Source organism: Etheostoma spectabile, chromosome 17 (genome assembly GCF_008692095.1).
Source record: "Etheostoma spectabile isolate EspeVRDwgs_2016 chromosome 17, UIUC_Espe_1.0, whole genome shotgun sequence".
NCBI classification, from domain to species: domain Eukaryota; kingdom Metazoa; phylum Chordata; class Actinopteri; order Perciformes; family Percidae; genus Etheostoma; species Etheostoma spectabile.
In genome coordinates, this window is record NC_045749.1 from 5109574 (window position 1) to 5131694 (window position 22121).

The window sequence follows — 22121 nt, forward strand, 5'->3', positions numbered from 1 at the left end:
AAAAATATATTTTTAACATACTGTCTTATGACTTTTTTTTTTTAATTACTTTTTTGACATTTTTGAATGTCTTTACTGTGACTTTTGACACTTTTATGGCATGCTATGTTATGATTTTTTTTTTATAACATACTAATACTATGGCTTTTTTTTTTTGCAACATTTTTATAACCTACTATATGACCTTTGACTTTTTCAATGACATACTATGACTTTTCAGACTTTTTATGACATACTTCTTTTGATAACATTTCTATGACGTACTATACTATAACTTTTATATTTTTGACATACTATGACTTTTTTGACATTTTTATGAATATTTTACTATGACTTTTGTAGACATTTTTGTCTTACTTTACTGGCTTTTATTGACATACTATGCTCAACAAAAAAAGAAACATCCTGTCACTTTCAACTGCTTTTAAATTTTAAGGCCAGTTGAGGTGGTTCGGGCATCTGGTAAGGATGCCTCCTGGGCGCCTCCATAGAGAGGTTTTCCGGGCATGTCCAGCTGGGAGGAGGCCTCGGAAGACCCAGGACTTATATCTCCAACCTGGCCTGTGAACGCCTCGGGATCCCCAGTCGGAGCTGGTTGATGTGGCTCGGCAAAGGGAAGTTTAGGGTCCCCTGCTGGAGCACCTCAACCTGATACTGGATAAGCAGAGGAAGATGGATGATAACGTGCAAATATTTATTTGAACATTAAAAAAATGTAACTACTAAGACATAAACCTATCAATTTTCACTGATATGTGACTAACAAAAATGGAATGATGTTTGGCCGGGTTAGCTCAGTTGCTAGAGCAGGCGCACATATACCGGTTTATAGTTTACTCCTCCATGCAGCGGCCGTGGGTTTGACTCTGACTCCTTTTCTGCATGTCATTCTCCCTCTCTCTACCATTTCATGTCTTCATCTGTCCTGTGGAAATAAAGGCCTAATATGCCTCACAAAATCTTAAAAAAAACAAACATGGAAGATTGTGTCCCTGAACAAAGCGGCGGTAGCCTGATGTAATGCACCAGACTGGCCAGTTCTTGCGGTTGTTGTTGCCATCCTGTACCTGTCCCACAGGTGTGATATTGTCTTTGAAAAGACAACACCAGAAAAAGGAGTAGTCCATAATTCTTGTGATAAAATGATGTGCTCGTCTGATCTTGTGTGGTATCTAACGAAACCAGATAAATTATGGGCTCGCTTGACCTTGTGTTGTATCCACCGAAACCAGATGTCTCCTGTTAAAGTTGCTGAGCTTTCTGTTGGAGTGTCTGAAAGGTGTGTATAAGGGGACAGCTAAGAGAGAAAAAGACAGACAACTGGGTAATTACTGAAAGAGACTTGTTCCTCTGTACTTTGCCTATATCCTGTCTCCAGAACGTTCTGTAATAAAGTACACTTTGTACTCCAACTGCATTCGAGAACCTCTTTCTTAAAAAGAGCCATGGGGCAGAATTTAGAAGCCCAACATCGGCCACTGTGAGGACGATCATCTGTGCTTCCTGTCTCCCTTTAGTGCCGTCTTAGGCGTCTCACAGTAGGGACATTGCAATGTCAGATTGGCAGGGACCCTGGCCGTATTTCTTTTGGTGTTTTTCAGACTCAGTAGAAAGGTCTCTTTATTTTCCTAATTTTCTGTCAACAATAGCCTACTGCCTGCAAGCTGTTATTGTCCATTCAACCGTTCAGCAGGGGCATGTTCATTAACTGTTGATGGTTCATTGAACAGGCTTGGGAAACATTGTTTAAACCCTTTTACAATAAAGATCTCTAAAGTTATTTAGAGTTTATATACTATGAGTTTTTGACAATATTTTATGATATATTGTATTTTTTGATAACGTTTATTTGACGAGTTTTTTTAAATGACATACTATACAATGACTTCTGACAAGATTTTTATGACATACTATAATTACTTTTGACTGACTTTTGTGACTAATGAAATTTAGAATTACATACTATACTATGACTTTGACTTCATGACACTTTACTCTATTATTACTATTATAGTATATTATATATATTACTATAACTATTTTGACATACTATATGTTGTAACTTTTTTTTGACCACATGTTTATGACATATCCTCTAACTTTTATGACATTTTTATTACACCGTGACTTTTGACTTTTGTAATGACATACCAAACTATGACTTTATTGACATTTATTTAAAGAGATTTTTATGACATACTATGGCTTTTTGAAGACGTGTTTCTAAAAATGTTCATTTGTTTTTTATAACATACTTTGACTTTGACACATTTTTTATGACACGTAATACTGTGACTTTTTTTAATGAGATTTTTATGACACTATACTGTAACTTTTTGATGACATTTTTATAACCTATACTACGACATACTATATGATATACGTTTTTATGATGTAAATTACAAAATTTTTATGACAAACTATATGTACAGTATGAGCCACATGTTGTATGTTTACGGTCTCATTTATGTTTGTTGATTACAGTGTTGGGCGTTTTCGTGGCAGTTTGAGAGGAAGTGATATGTTCCCTTCACCTGTGCACCTGGTTCTTTTGCCCTTTTGACAGAGAGGGCGTGAACCTGCACGCTGTATAAACACAATTATTTCTACTGCCCAGGTAACAACTACATTTGCTGACTTCAGTGCTAAGTGTATTTTAAAGATGGAATAAGGAGAATAGTACATCACATCTGTGTTTAGTCCCTTGCGACAGCATCTTGTTGGACTGCTTACAGCCGCAATACTATACTATGAATTGGTGACATTTTTAAACTCTACACAACCTTTTTGTGGATACTTTACAATGATTTATTTAAAAAACTTATGACTTTTGTTACATTTTTATGACATACTATCTATGACTTTTTTTCACAACAATTTTTATGCATAGTATGACTTATCGTATGATAACATAATTAGTTTTTTAATTAGTTTTTTGGTGACATTTTATTACTACTGTTGCAGACGGGCTCAGAGAATGTGACGACGGACTCCATGCAAGATGTTACTTAAAACCAACAATTTATTGAATTTACTGTTAACACAAATACAACAATGGAGTCTGTAGATTAACAAAGTCGGTAATGAAAGCCATACGTGGATGTGTGTCAAGTGTGCTGTGAAAAAATTGAAGGTGCAAAACCAATGCAACGATTTATGGGAGGTGTCTGCTGGAGCAAGAGACAAAGATACAGAATAAACACATTTTCTCCCCTTAAATCTGCAACACAAAACATGCAACATACAAAAATACCCATTCCCATATTAGGCAAGGCAAGGCAGCTTTATTTGTATAGCACATTTCAGCAACAGGGCAATTCAAAGTGCTTTACATAAAATCCGTTAAAGAGATAAAACACAAGTACAAAACAGTTAAAAATCATAAGCATTAAAAACAGATAAAACACATGAATAGACAGTAAAAACAAAATAGACACATAAAACACAAGAATAAAAGTTACAGTGCAGCATAAGAAATTTAAATAAATGAGCAGTCATTTAAAGAAAGGCAGCATCAAAAAGAAAGGTCTTCAGCCTTGATTTAAAAGAACTGAGAGTAGCAGCGGATCTACAGGTTTCTGGGAGTTTATTCCAGATATGAGGAGCATAGAAACTGAAAGCTGCTTCACCCTGTTTAGTTCTGACTCTGGGGACAGAAAGTAGACCTGTCCCAGATGACCTGAGAGGTCTGGGTGGTTCATAGTGTAGTAACAGATCAGAAATATATTTTGGACCTAAACCGTTAAGTGATTTATAAACTAGCAAAAGTACTTTGAAATCAATTCTTTGAGACAGGAAGCCAGTGTAAAGACTTTAGAACAGTGACCTACACTAGATCCAATCTTGCACCCAGCAAACTTGGATTCAGAGGACAAATTTAACGTTGTGAAACTACTACATTCTGGAGCTAAAGTATATAGTTACATGACATTTAATGAAAATCAATAGGACACAATTTACAAAACAGTACGCTCCTCAAAGTGATTGCGGAGCCCCAGGAAAGCATGTAACCGACCAGTGAGGAGTATGGTCAGCAGAAAATTAGAATTTAACCCTTGACCCAAAGTACACATCAAAATGTTCTGCTGCTGATGATCTGCATCTTGACAAAACATAGTTGAAGATGTTCTGCCTTTACAAAATTCCAGCTACAAAAAAAACTGGAGTTAACACAGTGCTAAACCAAAGTAGCGTCCCCAACGGTTCTTGTAAACCAATGCTTACCAGCCACCAAGTTGTCCACGTAGGCACACAACACAGTGTGAAGTTGTCACTTAAAAATAGGAAATCCATTTTCCCTTTCCTCCCTGATACGACGAGCCAGACTTGTGCACTTCATCTGGTTGAGACCGGAGAGCAGGTTCTGAGTTGGGATAAAGAAGTTGTTGAGTACACCAGCTTCAAGATGGGCTATAAAGTCATCCAGGAACAACTGAAAGCAGCAGCTCAGGTCTGGGCGTCTCCAGTCACTGTCTTTAGTTCTAGAGCTGCAAGCATGTAAGAGTGTGGTCTTGGCGTGGTAAGAGCAGAACTTGTCAAATGAGGAGTCCGTTTCCTTCAGCAGATTGAGGAGGTGCTTTAGGAGCTTCAAACACTCCCTCCTATATGTAAAGATAAAGGAATACACTGTTATGGATTATTAGCTGTGGACAATAGTTATATGATGGCCATTATTTCCAAACATACATGATTTTTGTATACATGTATACACTTTTATATCTATTTTCTTTATGATGGAAAATAAGTTGACTTGGATACAAGAAAATCTACAGTGTTATACTTTAACTACTATATATATATATATAAACATAAATAAATGAGATAGTTAAAATCTAACCTGCAGCATTGTGCTCCGGCTTTCTCACAGCATGTCTTTTCTGATCCGTGATTCTTCAGGATGGCCTTCTCAATGTGAGAGAATGAAACACGCCAAGTATCTGCATGTCATAGAAGACAATATAGTCAAGGGAACTTAATGCTACCAGTTTTTATAGTCTTACAGTTTTTGCCTATTGCTTAAATGTTGAAATCAAAAGTATTATACAACTAGAAAATGCGTTTCCTGCAGGAAACGTGTGGGAATGCTGAATTGCTAAAGCTGACGTGGTTGAATAGCTTAAATCAGTAAGAAGAAGTTGAAGTAGTAAGAATAGTTACAAAATTAGGAATGGTTTTAATTAAGTTGAAAAACACTGCTAATGTAAAAAAAATATGTGGGAAATTTTTAAAAAATTAAAATGCTAAAGCTAAACTGGATGAATATCTTAAGTCAGTAAAAAGTTAAAATAGTGAGAATAGCTGAAAAAAAAGCAGGAATGGTTTTAATTAAGTTGAATAACACCACTATAACATAAGGAGCTACAGCTAGATTTTAACAGTTGAATGGTTGTAATAGCTGAAAGTGTGCAGAAGATATAAATATATATTTTAAAAAAAATCATATTGGGGTAAAATACATTGGTCAGAGTGTATGTACGACAGAGGGGATCAAACCTCAGTCCTTGTCCACTGCATCATCATTACAATCACCACATGCAGAACTCAAACCTTGCTCTGCCACATCAAGGTCATTATCATTTCCACTTCGCCATCAGCAGGTGATGGGTAGCAGGTGTACGTTCAGCCCTAATCAAGTCTATCTTTGATCCATGGTTACCAAACCTACTTACACAAGATAAGTCTACGTATAATGTCTGTGTGTGTATGTGTCCGTGTGTGTCTGTCTGTGTCCTTCTGGGCAAGTTGGTCTTACAGGGTGGTGTGTTCAGGTGCATTCTGGGCGCACACAGACACACGGACGCACACTATGCTAGTTACACACACAGGGACACACAGCTCAAACCTCTTTTTTTCTCTCTGTTTTAAAATGAGAGTGAGACGGATAGAGAGAAACAGACATATGAAATGTGTGTGTAACAAAATGTTATAATATACAGTATATGTTGTTATAAATTAGTGAATAGTTTTTGCAAGAGTTTCTTTCAGCAAAGGGTCTGAGATGTTCTGCTAATTGTGTGTAGTGTTTAAAAAACCTGTCCCTGTTATCAAAAATAATAGTTAAGCAATCGAAAAAAAAAAATTATGAAATGGTTCACATGAAACCCCCAGAATGGTGTGCACGTTAAGAGTTGGGCTAAGTTAAGGGTTTGACTTACCCTTGGCGAAGACCCCGTCATTTTCCACATTACCATTGCCCTCGTATTTTGGTACTAGATAATATGGCTTTTGCTTGTATTCCTTCTTTACTTTAGTTCCCAGCCAGCCATCTATTTGAATGCCTTCCTTGGTGAAAGGTGGCCAGCTTGATTTAACCATGATACTGAGAACAACATCCAGTGAAATGGTGGTTGACTGTACTGTTGTAATTAGCGTCACTGCAGGGCAACCTTTTTTCTTCCTTGTCACCTCCCATTCTGAAAGAAAAAAGGGAATTACAAATGTATTTATTATTATGTACTGTATAAAATCAACTTTACTTGAAGGTATTTACATAAGAGTGACATGACACATGACATAAACATAAACAAGTCATAAACGCGTATGGCATAATGCTTCTTTTAGTAAGTGTCATTTGTTTTTGTCATGACAATTTAGGGTTAGGGTTCATGTGTCATGACTGTGTCATATCACTCTTATGTAGATACCTTCAGTAAAGTGTTACCATACAATCTAACTATATCAGATGTTTTCTTTACAATTTCTTTGGCTAGTTTTTATTAAACCTTGACATATATTCCCAATTAAGACAAAATTGCAACGGTAAAATGCATGTTGTGTCTAGGATGTAGTCTATTTTGTTTCTGCCTGCCACAGTGACTGATTCCCATATTGCATTTGACCAACCCAACAATTAAAAAGTGCATATTTTGCTGCTCACCTGGGAATTGCTTGACACATTTCTTCACTTCTTCCCTGAACTCCTTGAGCATTTCACTGGCGGATAAAGTGTTGGTCTTTTGAAATTTCTGCAAAGGGCTCTTGCCACGTTTTAATTCCACACTGTAATAGGCGCCATCATCTCCGAATGGATTAACATTCACTCGGTCAACAGGGATGGCCAGCATGATGTCGAATTCATCAGGATTAGAAATCTGTAAAGATAAAAACATCACTGTTTTAATGCACCACAAAATATACAATGACATGATTTTACCGTTCCAAATGTGAGTACATTTATTTTAATCAAAGTGCTATGCTTTACTGACCATTAACCCCTTTCCTCAAAAAAATACAGAACCCATTGTTTATTTGAGGGAACTCAAACAAAGGGCTTACCTTTAGATTTTCATAGTAACTTCCAGTACGCAGTTCTTCTACTTCTTTAAAGCATTGGGTGTTCTGTTTCAAATGCATACTTATAGTTTTCACTATTGTATTTATGACTTCTGCTGCATCTGATCTATCGTCCCTTTTAATTTTCAGATTTTCAAGAGTTTTGTTGAGGATAGAGTTTACTTTGTCTTCACACTTTTCTTGTGGTACACAAGCCTTTGTGGTGGGCTTTGGTGTCTCTGGCTGCATCTTCGTGGTTGTCTCTTTGATTTTTCCTGGTGATTTGGCTTTGCCAGCGCATTTTTTTGCTTTGGTTGTCTTTATAGAAGTCTCCATGGTGTCCTTTGGTGCCTCTGGCTGCACCACCTTCATCAGCCCCTCTGAATTTGCTTCTGGTGATTTGGCTTTCCCACCACATTTTTGTACTTTTATGGGCTTCAGAGAGTCCTTTGTAGTGTCCTTTGGCGTCTTCGTTACCTTTTCTGCAGATACATCTGTTGTTTCAGCCCTGTAAGCACAGGCTTTTGTGCCTTGTACAGGAGCATTTGTTACTTCTGTAGGTGTACTTTGCTGCTTGTTGGTCTTCTCTGTGAATGGTTTTGTGGTCTTGTCTTCACAGCTGCTCTGTACACATGGTTTCTCCTCAAAGTGGACTGCCTTTCTCTGCGCCTTTGGTTTCTGTTCCTTTATGGTGCGTTTCTGCTTCTCTTCTGCAAAGCCATTCTCTGGACTTTTGGGCAGAAATACTGGTTTCAATTCCTCGAGCCCTCTAGTTTTAACCTTGACACACTTTGTGTCTGGGCCCTTTGCCTTGTGTGGTCTCCCTCTACCAGTCATGATAATGTAATGAGAGGAATGTCGCTCTGGCAGTTACACTCCGGCTAGTGTAGGAGAACACACCTCTTAGCACGCCCCTTTAGTTTTTCTTGTGAACGTGTTTGTGTAATAGTCTTACAATTCATTTGAAAATGAAATGCCTTTCTTATTCCTATACCAATACCTCCATCTTGTGGACACAAGTGTGTATCATAAGAATGCTTTGATTTCTGTCAGAGCTGTTTTATTTAAGACTACGGTAATTCAAGATGGGTAAGCCTTCTATTTGCCTGTCACTTCTCTGCTGCACACCCAGAAAAGAATGACTAATGACCACTGCTCAACATTTTGGTTGAAACATATTTAATGTCACAAAGAGGCTCATGCCATCTTACAGTAAGTTAAAGTAGCTTGTGCCAATTTAAGCTTTACCAGTGGAAGTGCAAAGTTAGCAAAACGCCAATCAAAGTGCTTTAAGAATCAACAGGTGGTCTACTCAGAGTCCCTTGGAAGGACAGATTTGGACCATTTGTTTTAAGTGCTTTTCGTAGCTTAAACACAACAAATCACTAACTTCTACTAATTACTACTCGGAAGAACATAGTTTTATCATCTTGTACAGGCTCCTACAGAGCACCATGGAGTTGCAAACAAACACTTAAAGCAAGACATAAGCACAACATATACCATGTAAAGAGACCAGCGGCTGCACTCCAGAGAGCTAGAGCGGTGATACATTTCACTACCTCTAATTGTTCAATGTCTCAATTTCACAGAAAAGTATTGCCTTGAATCAAATCAATAGTGCACATTAAAACTATCTGTTTGATATTACATAGTACGTAATGGTACTCTAACCACTTAAAATGAAGTCAGGAGTGCTGCCTAAGGACGACTTAAGATCTAAATGTTGTTCTTTCCTTCGAATGCTTTTGCGATGCATTGTGATGATTAACCAGTCTTTGATTATTAGGTTGAAGCAGCCAGTTGTCGGATTGAGTTGGATGACCGATGTCCTGCCCTGTGAGACCTTGGGGTCGGCAGAGTAGCACAACATTCATTTGTTCTTCTGGGCCTTCTGGGCGGACTTGGTAACTTTACCAGTGGTGGAGACTTTCTTTTCCACGGCCTTGATCACGCCAACGGCCACAGTCTGGCGCATGTCACGCACAGCAAAACGACCTGCAAGATAAAGAGGAGCAGAGCGAGATATTTCAGGTCATGGTTTCATCTCATATGACTTACAGTGAAGTCACAAAGCCTTTGATGGGGGAAAAAAGTGTGTTGGGAAGCTGTTAAAATTTAACAAATCCTCTACACTTGAACGTACCAAGTGGAGGGTACTCAGAGAAGCTCTCAACACACATTGGCTTTCCAGGAACCATATCCACAATGGCAGCATCTCCAGACTTGAGGGTTTTAGGGTTGTCCTCCAGCTTCTTGCCAGAGCGACGATCAATCTTCTCCTTAAGCTCTGCAAACTTGCAGGCGATGTGAGCAGTGTGACAGTCCAGGACAGGAGCATAACCAGCACTGATCTGGCCTGGGTGATTAAGGATAATCACCTACAAACCAAAGAAATAACATGAATGCCATATTAACAAAAGATGATTTCATTCCTGTCAAAGAAGTTCACTGCAAAGACTCGACTGTTGGCATGTTTGGTGATTGTTGCTGTAATTATCTCATTTTGACACCTTCCCTCATTGTCAGTCTGAGTGGGTTTTGAAATGTGGTAGAAATTTGTGGCTATTTCGTTGTGGCTAAAGTGGGATTTTGAAGATAACTCAAAACAGATTTTATATTAAATATTCCTCAAGACTATAAATAGTTAAGGCTAAAGAGAGAGCTGATTTGAGTCATGTTTCGTTTCTAGAAATAGATCCTTTTTAATGTCTACCTGAGCAGTGAAGTTGGCAGCTTCCTGGGGTGGGTCGTTCTTGCTATCGCCAGCCACGTTGCCGCGGCGAATGTCCTTGACCGACACATTCTTGACATTAAAGCCCACGTTGTCACCAGGTAGGGCCTCAGTCAGCGCCTCATGGTGCATCTCCACAGACTTCACCTCGGTAGTCACATTGACGGGGGCAAAGGTCACCACCATGCCAGACTTTAGCACGCCCGTTTCCACGCGGCCTACAGGCACTGTTCCAATACCTGAGAAGTTCAGCACAGAGAACACTCAATAAAGGATATTAAAGGGAACATTAATGTAGTTCTGACCTACACTGACCAAGAGCCATGTTTTGAGTGTATTTCACGATAACACTATCCCCTGTTGTAGTTCAGATTTTATCCATGTCTTAATCAGTGCGCTACGTGCCTCCTATCTTGTAGACATCCTGCAGGGGCAGACGTAGAGGTTTGTCTGTTGGACGGGTGGGGGACTGGATGGCATCCAGAGCCTCCAGTAGTGTGGTCCCTGATGCATTGCCTTCTTTCCTATTGATCTTCCACCCCTTAAACCATGTCATCTAGAGACAAGAAGATAATGTTCTATATTATACATTTTATACAATTATTGTCAGTTAAAAGGTTTTAAGCTTATGGTCATAGTAGAAGAGAGCAACTGATTAGATTGCCTTATTTTTTAGCTGGAGTACATTTGTTTTTTAGGTAACTAATGTTGACCAAAAAGCTCCAATGGCTCAATTTTTGTAAATAAAGTTAGAAACTTTTTTAATAAAACACAATCTTTAATTTTAAGTGAGGCGCGGAATTCAAAAGCAATAAAAGGCACTTTCCCAATCAAATACACTCAGGGGTTTTGGTGCTACAGCCGTACTAGCAAACCGAAGCTAGATATTGCTGCTTAAGTAACATACTGAGTCAGTTTTCTGATATTGTGGCTCTTCTATACTTGTGCTACTGCCACAGTGGTCCATGTTGAGTAATAGTTACATAGAGCTGCTTTGAATACCTAGCACAAGGGCACATGTGTCTACTTAAAAGGGAAAAACGGTCACTCAGACTCTTTAGCTACTCTGATTGTTTGACTCGGACCGGCAGTCACAGCAACTGGGTAGCCTGTGAGCTACAGCTTCCAATCCCTGGCACCAGCCATGCAAATTAGTAATCAAATTTATGGCTGCGTGTGTCTAATGAATTTGTATAGCATTTGCATTCCTATCATTTGTCTTCTACTTACATTGGGGCTGGGCTCAAGCATGTTGTCTCCATTCCAGCCTGAAATGGGTACAAAGGCAACGGTGTCCGGATTGTAGCCGATCTTCTTGATGTAGGTGCTCACTTCCTTCACAATTTCCTCATAACGCTTCTGGCTGTAGTTTGGCTCGGTGGAGTCCATCTTGTTGATGCCCACAATGAGCTGCTTTACTCCCAGAGTGTAGGCCAGGAGGGCATGCTCACGGGTTTGTCCATTCTTGGAAATACCAGCTTCGAACTCTCCTACACCAGCCGCCACAATCAGCACAGCACAATCTGCCTGAGGATGCAGAAGATGAAGCATTAGGACTGTTTGTACTACAGTGGCTTTGGCTGTTGCACTAATTAATTTAGGATTTGAAGTTGACAACAATATAAACAACTTGTACTGTTCAGCGGGGACCTGGTAAATAAACTTGCTGCTACATATTGGATGCTGTTTACTATGACACATGTGGCTGCTTGTAATGCTATTTACTCAGGGACAAGTCACTATAGATGAGAGTCACTAGCTGTTCTTTCTCTAAGGCACAGAGGCTGACAAACGACACCACAACTGTGTCCCAAAGGGCTGAGCATCCTCATGTTACAGACCTGGGAGGTCCCAGTGATCATGTTCTTGATGAAGTCCCTATGACCCGGGGCATCGATGATTGTCACATAGTACTTGCTGGTTTCAAACTTCCACAGTGAGATGTCAATGGTAATACCACGCTCCCTTTCTGCCTTCAGCTTGTCCAGCACCCAGGCATACTTGAACGACCCCTTCCCCATCTGGGGGGAAAGAAATAAATAGTGATATGTAGTTGGTATGGCTTTTACCTTATGGTCACAAGGGTGGGGGGTCCTGATCTTGAGAAAAGATGTTAGTTGATTCAAGGAGGCCTGTATCTCCTACCTCAGCGGCTTCTTTTTCAAACTTCTCAATGGTTCTCTTGTCAATTCCCCCGCACTTGTAGATGAGGTGGCCCGTGGTGGTGGACTTTCCAGAGTCCACATGGCCGATCACAACAATGTTGATGTGGAGTTTCTCCTTTCCCATGGTAAATGGAGCTGGTTGGAGTCACGAGGCTGAGTCTGTCAGCTAAAACCAGTGTTGAATAAATTACAGTTAGTACGGTATCCAGGTGGTTCGCAGAGCAGGAAACAGAAACCTTTTTATGCGCTACTCATTGTGATTGACAGATATTTTAAGGTTTTGTGTGAGCAGCAAAATAGACTTCAAGGGTGGACAAGAGAGGCTGACTGAATGGGCTTTGCAAGCTCACACAGCAGGAGATTGAGCAAATGCATTGCAGGGCGAGGGATAAAAACACTGGTAATGGAGTGCTAATGCCCGTAGTGACTGGCGCAGGAAGAATTTGAAATGCTGCACAAGTTAGGAGTCTATTTTCTTTAGTACATCAGCCCTTAGCTGAATGTAGTGTCTGTTCGATCCTGGATATGTTTAACTCAGGCTACTGACAATGATGGCACTTGACTGGTAAAAGATGTCTTCTGAAACAGTGTGTCTCAGAAGATTAGGGATGGTATCAATGGCCACTGAACTGCGCCAAGTCACAAAACCCTGTGCCCCTTCTACCTCTATTCATCCATCCAAGTGCCTGCCCTCCTCTTTTACATCCAGCCTGCTCTCCTGTCCTCACTATCCCCCACTGCTGCGCACAGACACATCAAAAACAACAAGGCTCTGATGTTTCACAGTACCGACCTCTTTTCACAGACTAACTACAGCCTCATTCCAAGCCTGAATCCACCATTTTGTCAGGTCCTAAATCCACTGATAGTGTAGCAGCCATTTCTCAGACACTGCAGTGCACTGCATACAGGTTAATGCAGAGGAGAGGAAACACTGTTGTTAACTCTGTAGAAGTGTCATGGGGATAAGCTTGACTACAATAATTGACACATGCACTACACAGTCTTCTTCTAAACAAGCCCTGTGAGGATTTATTAGATCTGAATCTAATTTGCAGCAGGTAGAAACGCCAGTAGCTTTAATCCAACTGTAACATGATCTCTTGGTCAGACAAACTTAGTGCCAGGACAGATAATATTTACTATGCGCGTATTTAACTCTTCTCTCATGTACTGTATAACGTCACGACAGCTGCCGCAGTGCGCTTTAATTTATTAAATAAAATATCTATAAAGCAGCGGACTAATACGTATAACATCAACAAAGCTACTGCAATTAATGTTATGTCTGGAATATTTAACGGGAAATGTCAACCTCACGTCACGTTCTATCATTTGCCCGCTCATTGACGCTGGATGCGTACTAAGTACCAGGCGCCTGCCCTCTTTCCCCTCATCATAACAACAACACCACCAACACCATCCCCACAACACTGTCTGGAGTCTCCGCTACAGGAAACGCTGATTCATTTCCCTGATAGTATCGATAAACAAAATTCATCTGAATGCATAATGTCATCTCTGCTAGGCTACTGTGTCGTACCTGAGAGCTGGCCGGTGTTAGTTTGGGTGCAGGACCGGGGAGGCTGAGGAGAGACGCTGATCCGGTTATAGCGCACAGGGCAGGCGGGGGTGTTGCGTAATTGCGCGCTCCCGCTGTTGTAGCCGACATCGTCACAACGAGGGACCAGGAGAAGTTACCGCAAACGAGTTTATCATAGGACACGGCTACCGGCGAAGCATCCATTGTCGGACACGACCCAGCAGTATATAGATGCTCTCTTCCGTCAGCGTGTCCAGAAAACATTTACCGACGCACCAAAGCCCACGAATTGTGACACATTTTGGCAACCGACGTGAAATCCCTATTTTTGCTCTCCTTCTGTGCCTTTGGTAACCTTTAGTTTGTAATTAACGTGACCTTAAACCGAAGCACTATATTTGACTAAGGCTGTTTGGGAATTAACATCTGAGACGTTGCGTGCATTATTACTTTACGTATATAAACAAAAAGGACATAGATCTATATGAAATTAACCGACTTGTGTTCTTTGTTGTCAGCTGTTGCTTAGTTAGCGTAAGTATCAGAGGAATAAAATCGCACTACAAGCTGCAGAATGATATCCAGTAGTGGAAGTGGGTCCCTAGAGAGATATATGGTGACCAAATGGAGCAAGCAGCGTCTGTCACGCGCAGCTCTCACCTTTCCAGACGCTCACTGGTTGGATTAAAAATAGCCCCCCCCCCATTCTCTTAACTTCTTTCCAGTGCGTGGGTCTGCTAATTATTACGAGATGCAGGGAGAGCAATCTCCAGGTAATTGAAAGTTCTAATGATACCCTCTTTAAGGATTTTATAAATGTCTGAAACTTCCATATCAAAGACCTCTAAAATATACGTGCAGTCAGATGTTTTTTCCCCAGTAGTAGCCCATGTGAGAATATTTTTGTTTGTGGCTGGGACTTGATACAGAGATGGGTTACTGTATGATGATTAGTTTGTCAACATAAAGGTGAAGCGTGAAACCTGCCTACAAATGTCATCTTCTCATCGTGTCTCCTGGGAGTAAGATTGAATCACTGTTATCTTATTTTTAAGCCCCAGCCCTGAACTCTAACAAGCAGTATTTGTTAGTATGAAGCACTTTTTTTTTTAATTAAAACATCCCAGGCAGTAGGGTTAGGTCACTAACATAGTTTTCATTAGGGGATACTACTTCAGTAGTAAATGTTAGTGACATTTATTCCATTAATGAGTTGCAAAATATTGGTGTGTGTACTTTTTGATTGCATATTTCAGGTAATTAGAATCCAGATTAATTTAAGAGGGTAACATGTTGGTTAATTGGATCTTCTCTTGCACCTTTTCATCAGGGATTTAAATAATTATATAATGAAATAATAACCAAACACAATTTCAGATTAGATCATATCTGTATACGATGAAGTATTTACAATACATGACAGTGATTTATGACACATTTCTGGAATGTTTCCAGGTTGAAGGTTTACAATGACTACTCAGTACAGTGTGTATATATTTACACACATACAAAGGTCCCTTTATACGTTGTATATAGACACTGTTAAAATTAAATAAAGACCAGCAGCAAAATAATTCCTTTATGAGAACAATAAGTCTACAGTCCTGAATTGTCTGACCCTGTTTAAGCTAATGTAATAAGGCATTGCATCTTAAATTGGGATGCTGACGCTACTTGTTGACATAAATTACAACCATGACTAAATGTTTTCCTTTCGGCTTGATTCTGATTTGCCCCTCTATGTAAAAGGGACAAGATACATACCATACCCAGTATTATTACGTTATGGGAACAATTATATTTAATCAGCTGGTCACATTGATAAAAAGTTAAGACAATTACCACCAGCCATATTTTGAGTTGTAAACTGTGCTATTGGAAATAATTTAAAAATGGGATCTAATTCAGTTGACACTTACAAATTAAGTACATATACATCAATGTGGTAGATCAATCAATCTGTAAAAAATAAACAAATATCCTTTTTCATCCTTGTAAGACATAAAATACCTGAGAATTGACACAAAGTGCAACTCCTGTGAGTTAAATAAGGCGGTGGGTCCACCATAAACTTCTTTAAAGCATTTTTTCTTACCCTTCATCACAAAGGTGCCAAGAGTACCAACAGCTTAACATCTTAGTGTTACAGATTTAAAGATGTAACGACCCATGCTTTCCATACGCTACATAAACGAAGGGTGCCAGGTGGACAAAACACATTGTTGTGCACATAAAATCCCTTACCATATGACAAGTAAATACAAAACAATGGTCCATTTGCAAAGACAAAGAGCTTTAAAATCAATTTTAAGGAGGCTTCACGATAAGGAAAATGCATTTTTGTGCGTGCTGTGCAGTCACTCTTAAAAAAAGATGTTTTCAAATGTGTGTGTCTCGTTCGGGCGTGTCCCTACATGCTATTATTTGGGCAAACCATTTCAAAACCTAAAAACAACACATATTGGCACTTAGTTATGGGTGAAAAGTAGCATATTTTGTGTTATCCCCAACTTTCCATCGACAAGTGAAAGAAAACACCCTTCTTAAGAGCGTAGACGATTACTATGGCAATAAATCTCTGAAGGGTTTACTGTGGCATTCTTGGGTAAAAAATGTTTTTAAGCAAAGTGCTCTGAAGGCAGAAATAACTGAGCCTAGCACTTGCTAACACTAGCACTTGCTTGGCTCAATTGGCAAACCGGAACACCAAAAAGGTACTACATTGGTAAAATGTGTCTTTCATAGCTTATTTACCACTGTGTTCATGTTTGATAATCAATAATGTCTAGATAACCTGTAGTTATCGAATGAACTGGCTACATTCTCTTTTTCAGTTGGTGACAAGAGTGCTTTTCTTTTAAATGACAGCCTCTTCTGCCACTTCTTGGAGATGCATAATGTGATTGTTTGCTTTGCTAAATAATAATTGCCTCCAAGAAATATGCACTTTACTTACATTGCAAACTTCTTTGTTCATTGCTGTGACTTTCAGTCAACATCCAGTCACAGTAAAGAACATCCTTGAGGCTGTTGTGGCTGTTACTCACTGTTAGTTAGCCGTGCATTAAGAATTATTAGCACAGCTGGAACACATCTCTCGCTGATTACCGTTGAATCGGCACATGATTGTGACCCGTCTATCTGACTAATCAGAATCATCAAATTGACGAGTCCGGCACTTGTCTTCTGTCTTAGTCTCTATTAGAGAAGGATGTGTGGACGGCCCAGGGCTGCACCGTTCCTCGACCAAACAGAGTGTAGAACGCAGCTCCAAACAGGTTGATGGCAGCAGCGATGTAGAAAACAGTCTGCCATTCTTCTATGGTGTTCTAAAGGAAAATCAGCACAGTTGATAATGAGTATCACAATAAAATAAGGCTTTGGCCCTCAATGGACTAGTGTGCCACTAGTGATTTAACTCAACCACTGGTGAATTCTGTGAAACATTTACCCATGCTAATGCTCTTTACTAAAATGACTGATTTATAGTGATACAACAGCACAGGGTCAACATTTTACAATTTGTTTGTGACGACTTGGTTTAGCAAAAGAAAACCTGAAAGTTTGGTTCAACATGTATTCAAAACATTCCTTTAAATGTGTTTTACAACAGTATCTACATTCTTTTATGACAAAATGGTAATTATTCACCTTAAAGAGGAAAACCTGTTTAATTGCCAAAAACAAAATTACAATCAGACGATTACCACAAATGCAAAAAAATTTACTATAATGGTGGAAATGTCAAATTAAGTCATGTTTGGACTGTCCAAAAAGAAAAAATTTTACTTTGCAAAATTGTCAACTTTGTTTAATATTTCTTTGAGTTTAGGTTACCAGTTTGAATAATTTAAAAGATGATGTGATTTTCTGATTGGGTTATAGACTTATTGTCCCCTAGTTGCCATTGTTGATGATCTGGAAGACAAGACTGTTTGATTATTGACTACTAAACGGTTTGTTCTCAACTGTGTGGCATTGGCCTGAGGTCGAACTCTATAATCTGCTCTTCCAGAGAGCAGCGTAGTTCTACAGCAGCGACTGCATGGAGTCATGTCTTCCCACTTTACGCTCTAGTGTCCTTATCCTCTTTACAGAGAAATGTATAATAAAACAAATAACAAGGTTAATGTATTGGCTATCATCAAGCTAGGGCCGCACCATATGGAGAAAAATATGCAATATTGTTGTTGAATATCGTAATAATTATATTTCTTAAAGGTAAATACACCGTGTGCTCAGTTCTGCTGCTTTCAGTATTCTGCTAAAATACTGAAAGCAGCAGAACTGAGTACACTGTTTACTTAACACATTTCTTGTTGAATTTAAAACAGATGAAAGGAAATCATTTCCTACATTCTTTTATTGAACAATGAATTGAATATATTTCATACAAAAGGAACCACTAAAAAGAATGGCAGTTACATTTTAAAGGGGCGTTTTCTACTGATATTTTCTTTCAGCTAAAAAAGAAGTGTCAGTGTCTTTTGCGATATGTCGGAGCCTTTTGCGATGCATACTGTATAATGCACCAGCTGATACTGCGATGACGAAAATGATATTGTGCAGCCCTACATCAAGCCAGACAAAAACACTCTGGGTTTGACTGTGTTGATTTTCATAAAGGACTGTCGTTGCCCCCTGGTGGCCTAATGTTAACATGCTAATCCTGTACTGACTAAACCAATTAGATAGGACATGAAGCATCAAGTAAAAATACCATCTGTTTAGTCCAGACACAGGAGGTCAGGACACCTGGAGTGACCTCACTATGCAAGCAGCAGCCTAATAATTACTAAAAAACAATGAAACTGGGCAGCTGGTTAAAGCTGTCGTAATTGTTTTCATGAGATCTAGACTCAAGTCTTGACCTTTTGAATCACAAAACAGTTACTGCTCTGTTAAATTTTAATTTTATCAAACCAACCTAATAAAGTGGGATTGTACATGGGTTTCTTACTTGTTTGGTGAGTTCTCTTGCTATGACTGGTCCCACCATGCCAGGAATGGTGGCAAAGGTGTTGGTGATTCCCAGGAGAATACCAGCATACCTACAAACATAAGTACATTAATGGTTGAAAGTCCTAAGTAGTTATTAACCAACTAAACCCTTAAACATTTGTATAATTATGGCTAAAAATCTTCCTCTTGATCACAAGAGGAAGATTACATATTTTATTAATGCAAAATTCTGATTTTAAAAACTAAATGTGGAAGTTAAAATTGTGATTTAGGATCACACAATCACAATTGACTGAAATTTCAAAGAGCAAAAATTGTCTAAATTGTAATAAAAAATGTGGCATCATGAGCAGGAAATCACTATGTTTACAATAAGAGTTTTTTTTCATAAGAGAACTAGGTAATTCTTACGAAGGAGCAATGTCAAGGTGGTTGATGTTAAAGCCAGAGGCCGACACGCCGCCCAGAGCCGAGGAGATGGTGAGGAAGGTCACAGCCAAGGTGTAGTTACAGCCTGTATATCCTACTGCCACCAGGAACACCGCTGGCCCAAGCATACCTGCAGAAACAACGCAGTAACAGTCTGCAGAAGTAGTAGACATGGTGTATTCAGAAGTCAAGAGCCTGTATAAGTATGACTCCATGATTCAGCAGTGATATTGTCATTTCTTACCAACAATGGAGAAGGACTTCCTGACAACGACGGTGGGGTAGAGGCAGGTTTCCCGCAGGTAATCGGCGAGCTGACCACTCAGCACAGCCAACACAGCGCAGCCAATGTAAGGAAGAGCTGACAGCATGCCGTTCTATTGTGGACAAAAGGAGACAAAAGCACATGAATATATTTTGATGGTTACATAGTCTGTGGGGTTCAGTGCATTCCAAAGAGTCATTTTCAAGTGTTGCAAAATTCCCATTTGGGTTTACCCATGTATCTCCCTTGTTTATTCAGTTATATACAATATTGTAGGTTTTCCCAATACCTGGACTTAAAAGGTGCTCTGGATTTGCTATAATACTAGCCTTAAGTGAAGATGATCAAATTAATATACTGAATGGATACGAAGAGGATTAAAGGATATTGCATAATGAACATACTGTTCTTGGTTCTTACATATTATGTTGATTTTGGATGGGTTTTTGCTCGGTTTGATTTAACAGACATGAAACATGGACACTGGTATGGGATAGCTGGGAAAAACAATATCAATACTTATGTAGGTTTGTATGTATGCATGTGTATTTACAGTATGTATGTGAGTGTGTGTATATACATATACTGTAAATAGGTAAAGAATCAATTGTTGCATTATTTTACTAAAGTAGAAATAACAGGAGAAGGGGGTAGGACCAGAAAAACCTTTTAAAACGTCCTACTCCTTTACTGTAATTCTGAAAGATCCGTTTGCTGAGGATTTTATTTGTGATTTGTGATTTGAAATGCAATACATTGAAAAGATGCATGACTATGAACACTGTCTTGTGATTTGATCACCTTTTGACCCTGATCTAACTCTTCCTGTCTTCTCTGGCTGTGTGATGTTGACCTTACCTGCTGTATGCTAAATCCCAGTACGTCATTCATGTAGGTCGGCAGCAGGGTGAGGAGGGTGTAGAAGGTCCAGTTGTAGGAGAAGTGAGCCACAACGATGGCCCACAGCGGCATGGACGTCAGTATGGCTCGCCAGGGGATGTAGCCTGCTGAGGTGGACAGCTGGGACACACAGGAAGTAGCAAATAGATTGATTAGGACGTTTTAAATGAATGCATCCACTCTTATAAACAGATACATCATACTGGCTACATCTCCAATTATCATCTGACCAATTGTTGTCAAGTCATTAGTTTTCTAGTGTTATTTTCTCCCCCTGATGGCTACAAAAAATGCCAATATGTTTTCTTACTTAATGTTCTTGGTTATTTTCTGTTTTACAGTTATACTTCAGGGACATAAAGGTGTTCAGAGTCACGAGGCAGCATCTAAATGTCATAAACTGCAGAGTCATGGTGAGTGCTGTGCCCTTACAGCTGAGGAAGACAGATAAGAGAATAAAATGCTACGATACACTAAGATTATGTAACATTAGTATCTGATCACTGTACTGGACAGGAAATGACTGCAAGCACTCTGCTGCTACTGTCTTAACAGTAAGAGTGAAGAACAGTATATCTTATGTTAAAATGGCAATTGGGGATATAATCTGCCATTACATACCTATAACAGCTATATCTTCTAAAAAGTAAAGGACTCACAACCCTGTGTTTTATTTGACCTTTTAGTCTATGTTAAACATTCTACTTTGTCTTTTTCACAGAGTGTATGTTATTTGTTACACACTGAATGTGGGACCTAACAAGCACCAAAGGAAAATAGCTTTTTTTTTTTTTTTTTTAAATCAAATCTAATTTTGCAATGCAAGACACAATGTCAGTCCAATAAACTAACATTTCCATAACATTTCATACAATAACCTGTCTGTGTATTTTCCAGTTTTTTATATTTTTGGGAGAAAATGCAGTAAACCATCTTTTTGGAATTTGTGATAATGACTTCCTGGGAAAAATGTCCAAGACAGTAGAACAGTAATATAAGGTGAAATAAAACATTTCCATGAGTCTATTAAACGTTGTTTACTTTTTTTAAAGCATATAGTATAGTCTTTTTCTGGTGTTACCTCATTCTTAAGTGAGGTGGTGATGTAGAGTCTCTCCCGCTCGGATATCCGCGGGTGGGTGTTCGGACTGTCAAAGACGAGAAAGGCCCACAAGAAAAACCACACCAGGCCAACAGCACCTGGACACAAACAAGCAAGCACTCATTTTACCACAGGTCAACATTTATCCAGCATAAATCCTGATTTGACGTAGTCAGCATTTGGATGGTTTATGATTATGTTATCAGAAGATACTGTGTTGTGGTGGTTTCCTGAAACCAAACTGAGGTCTGAGCAACTCATTACCTCTACTTTACCTGTAACCACTGAGAATAATACTAACAATCTGTTTTTGACACCAACATCAGTCCAGGGGTTTAGAGATGGTGTTACATTAGATCTAGTCTATATTGACAACGTTCCACTTCCAGGATTGTTTTCAGGTGCCGCTGGAAATTCTGCCAGGTGTCCCTCTTTTTAACCCGGATGTCCTACACCTTCCGCTGCCTTTGTGTTGGCATTTTAAAGTGCTCATATTGTGCTTATCTTCAGGTTCATAATTTTATTTAGAAGTTTTACCAAAATAGGTTTACATGGTTTAATTTTTAAAAAATACCATATTTCTGTTGTACTGTACATTGCTGCAGATCCTCTTTTCATCCTGTGTGTTGAGCTCTCCGTTTCTACAGCTACAGAGTGCAACATCTCACTTCTGTTCCGTCTTTATTGGGAGTCGCACATGCGCCTCAGGTAAGGACAACTACTCAGTCAGAAGCAGAGTATGAGGGCGT

At 39.2% G+C, this 22121-nt stretch overlaps 3 protein-coding genes across 4 annotated transcripts in view; all 3 read right to left on the reverse strand.

The window, feature by feature from the left end:
- Positions 1–3621: 3621 nt before the first annotated feature.
- Positions 3622–8146, reverse strand: cgasa (cyclic GMP-AMP synthase a). Of its 2 annotated transcripts, XM_032541006.1 has the most exons (5): positions 7276–8146; positions 6878–7091; positions 6156–6413; positions 4838–4937; positions 3624–4601 (listed from the first exon to the last, which is right to left on the reverse strand). In XM_032541006.1, the coding sequence occupies exons 1-5, from the start codon at positions 8107–8109 to the stop codon at positions 4271–4273; spliced, it is 1737 nt and encodes a 578-aa protein (XP_032396897.1). In that variant the 5' UTR covers positions 8110–8146; the 3' UTR covers positions 3624–4270. The 2 variants fall into 2 exon arrangements, with proteins under 2 accessions (XP_032396898.1, XP_032396897.1); XM_032541007.1 differs by lacking the exon at positions 6156–6413 and having other exon boundaries at positions 3622–4601.
- A 288-nt stretch (positions 8147–8434) lies between these two features.
- eef1a1a (eukaryotic translation elongation factor 1 alpha 1a) lies at positions 8435–13967 on the reverse strand. Its single transcript, XM_032541010.1, has 8 exons — positions 13715–13967; positions 12152–12337; positions 11848–12027; positions 11237–11533; positions 10412–10562; positions 9989–10245; positions 9419–9653; positions 8435–9270 (listed from the first exon to the last, which is right to left on the reverse strand). The coding sequence occupies exons 2-8, from the start codon at positions 12293–12295 to the stop codon at positions 9146–9148; spliced, it is 1389 nt and encodes a 462-aa protein (XP_032396901.1). The 5' UTR covers positions 12296–12337; positions 13715–13967; the 3' UTR covers positions 8435–9145.
- Positions 13968–15085: 1118 nt separating this feature from the next.
- Positions 15086–22121, reverse strand: part of slc17a5 (solute carrier family 17 member 5) — a 12981-nt gene continuing 5945 nt past the window's right edge. The window contains exons 6-11 of the mRNA XM_032541009.1: positions 21352–21470; positions 20229–20390; positions 19350–19482; positions 19088–19235; positions 18675–18765; positions 15086–17043 (exon numbers count right to left, since the gene is read on the reverse strand). Of these exons, the coding sequence (XP_032396900.1) occupies positions 16906–17043; positions 18675–18765; positions 19088–19235; positions 19350–19482; positions 20229–20390; positions 21352–21470 (791 nt within the window). The 3' untranslated portion in view covers positions 15086–16905. The remainder of the gene's footprint in view (positions 17044–18674; positions 18766–19087; positions 19236–19349; positions 19483–20228; positions 20391–21351; positions 21471–22121) is intronic.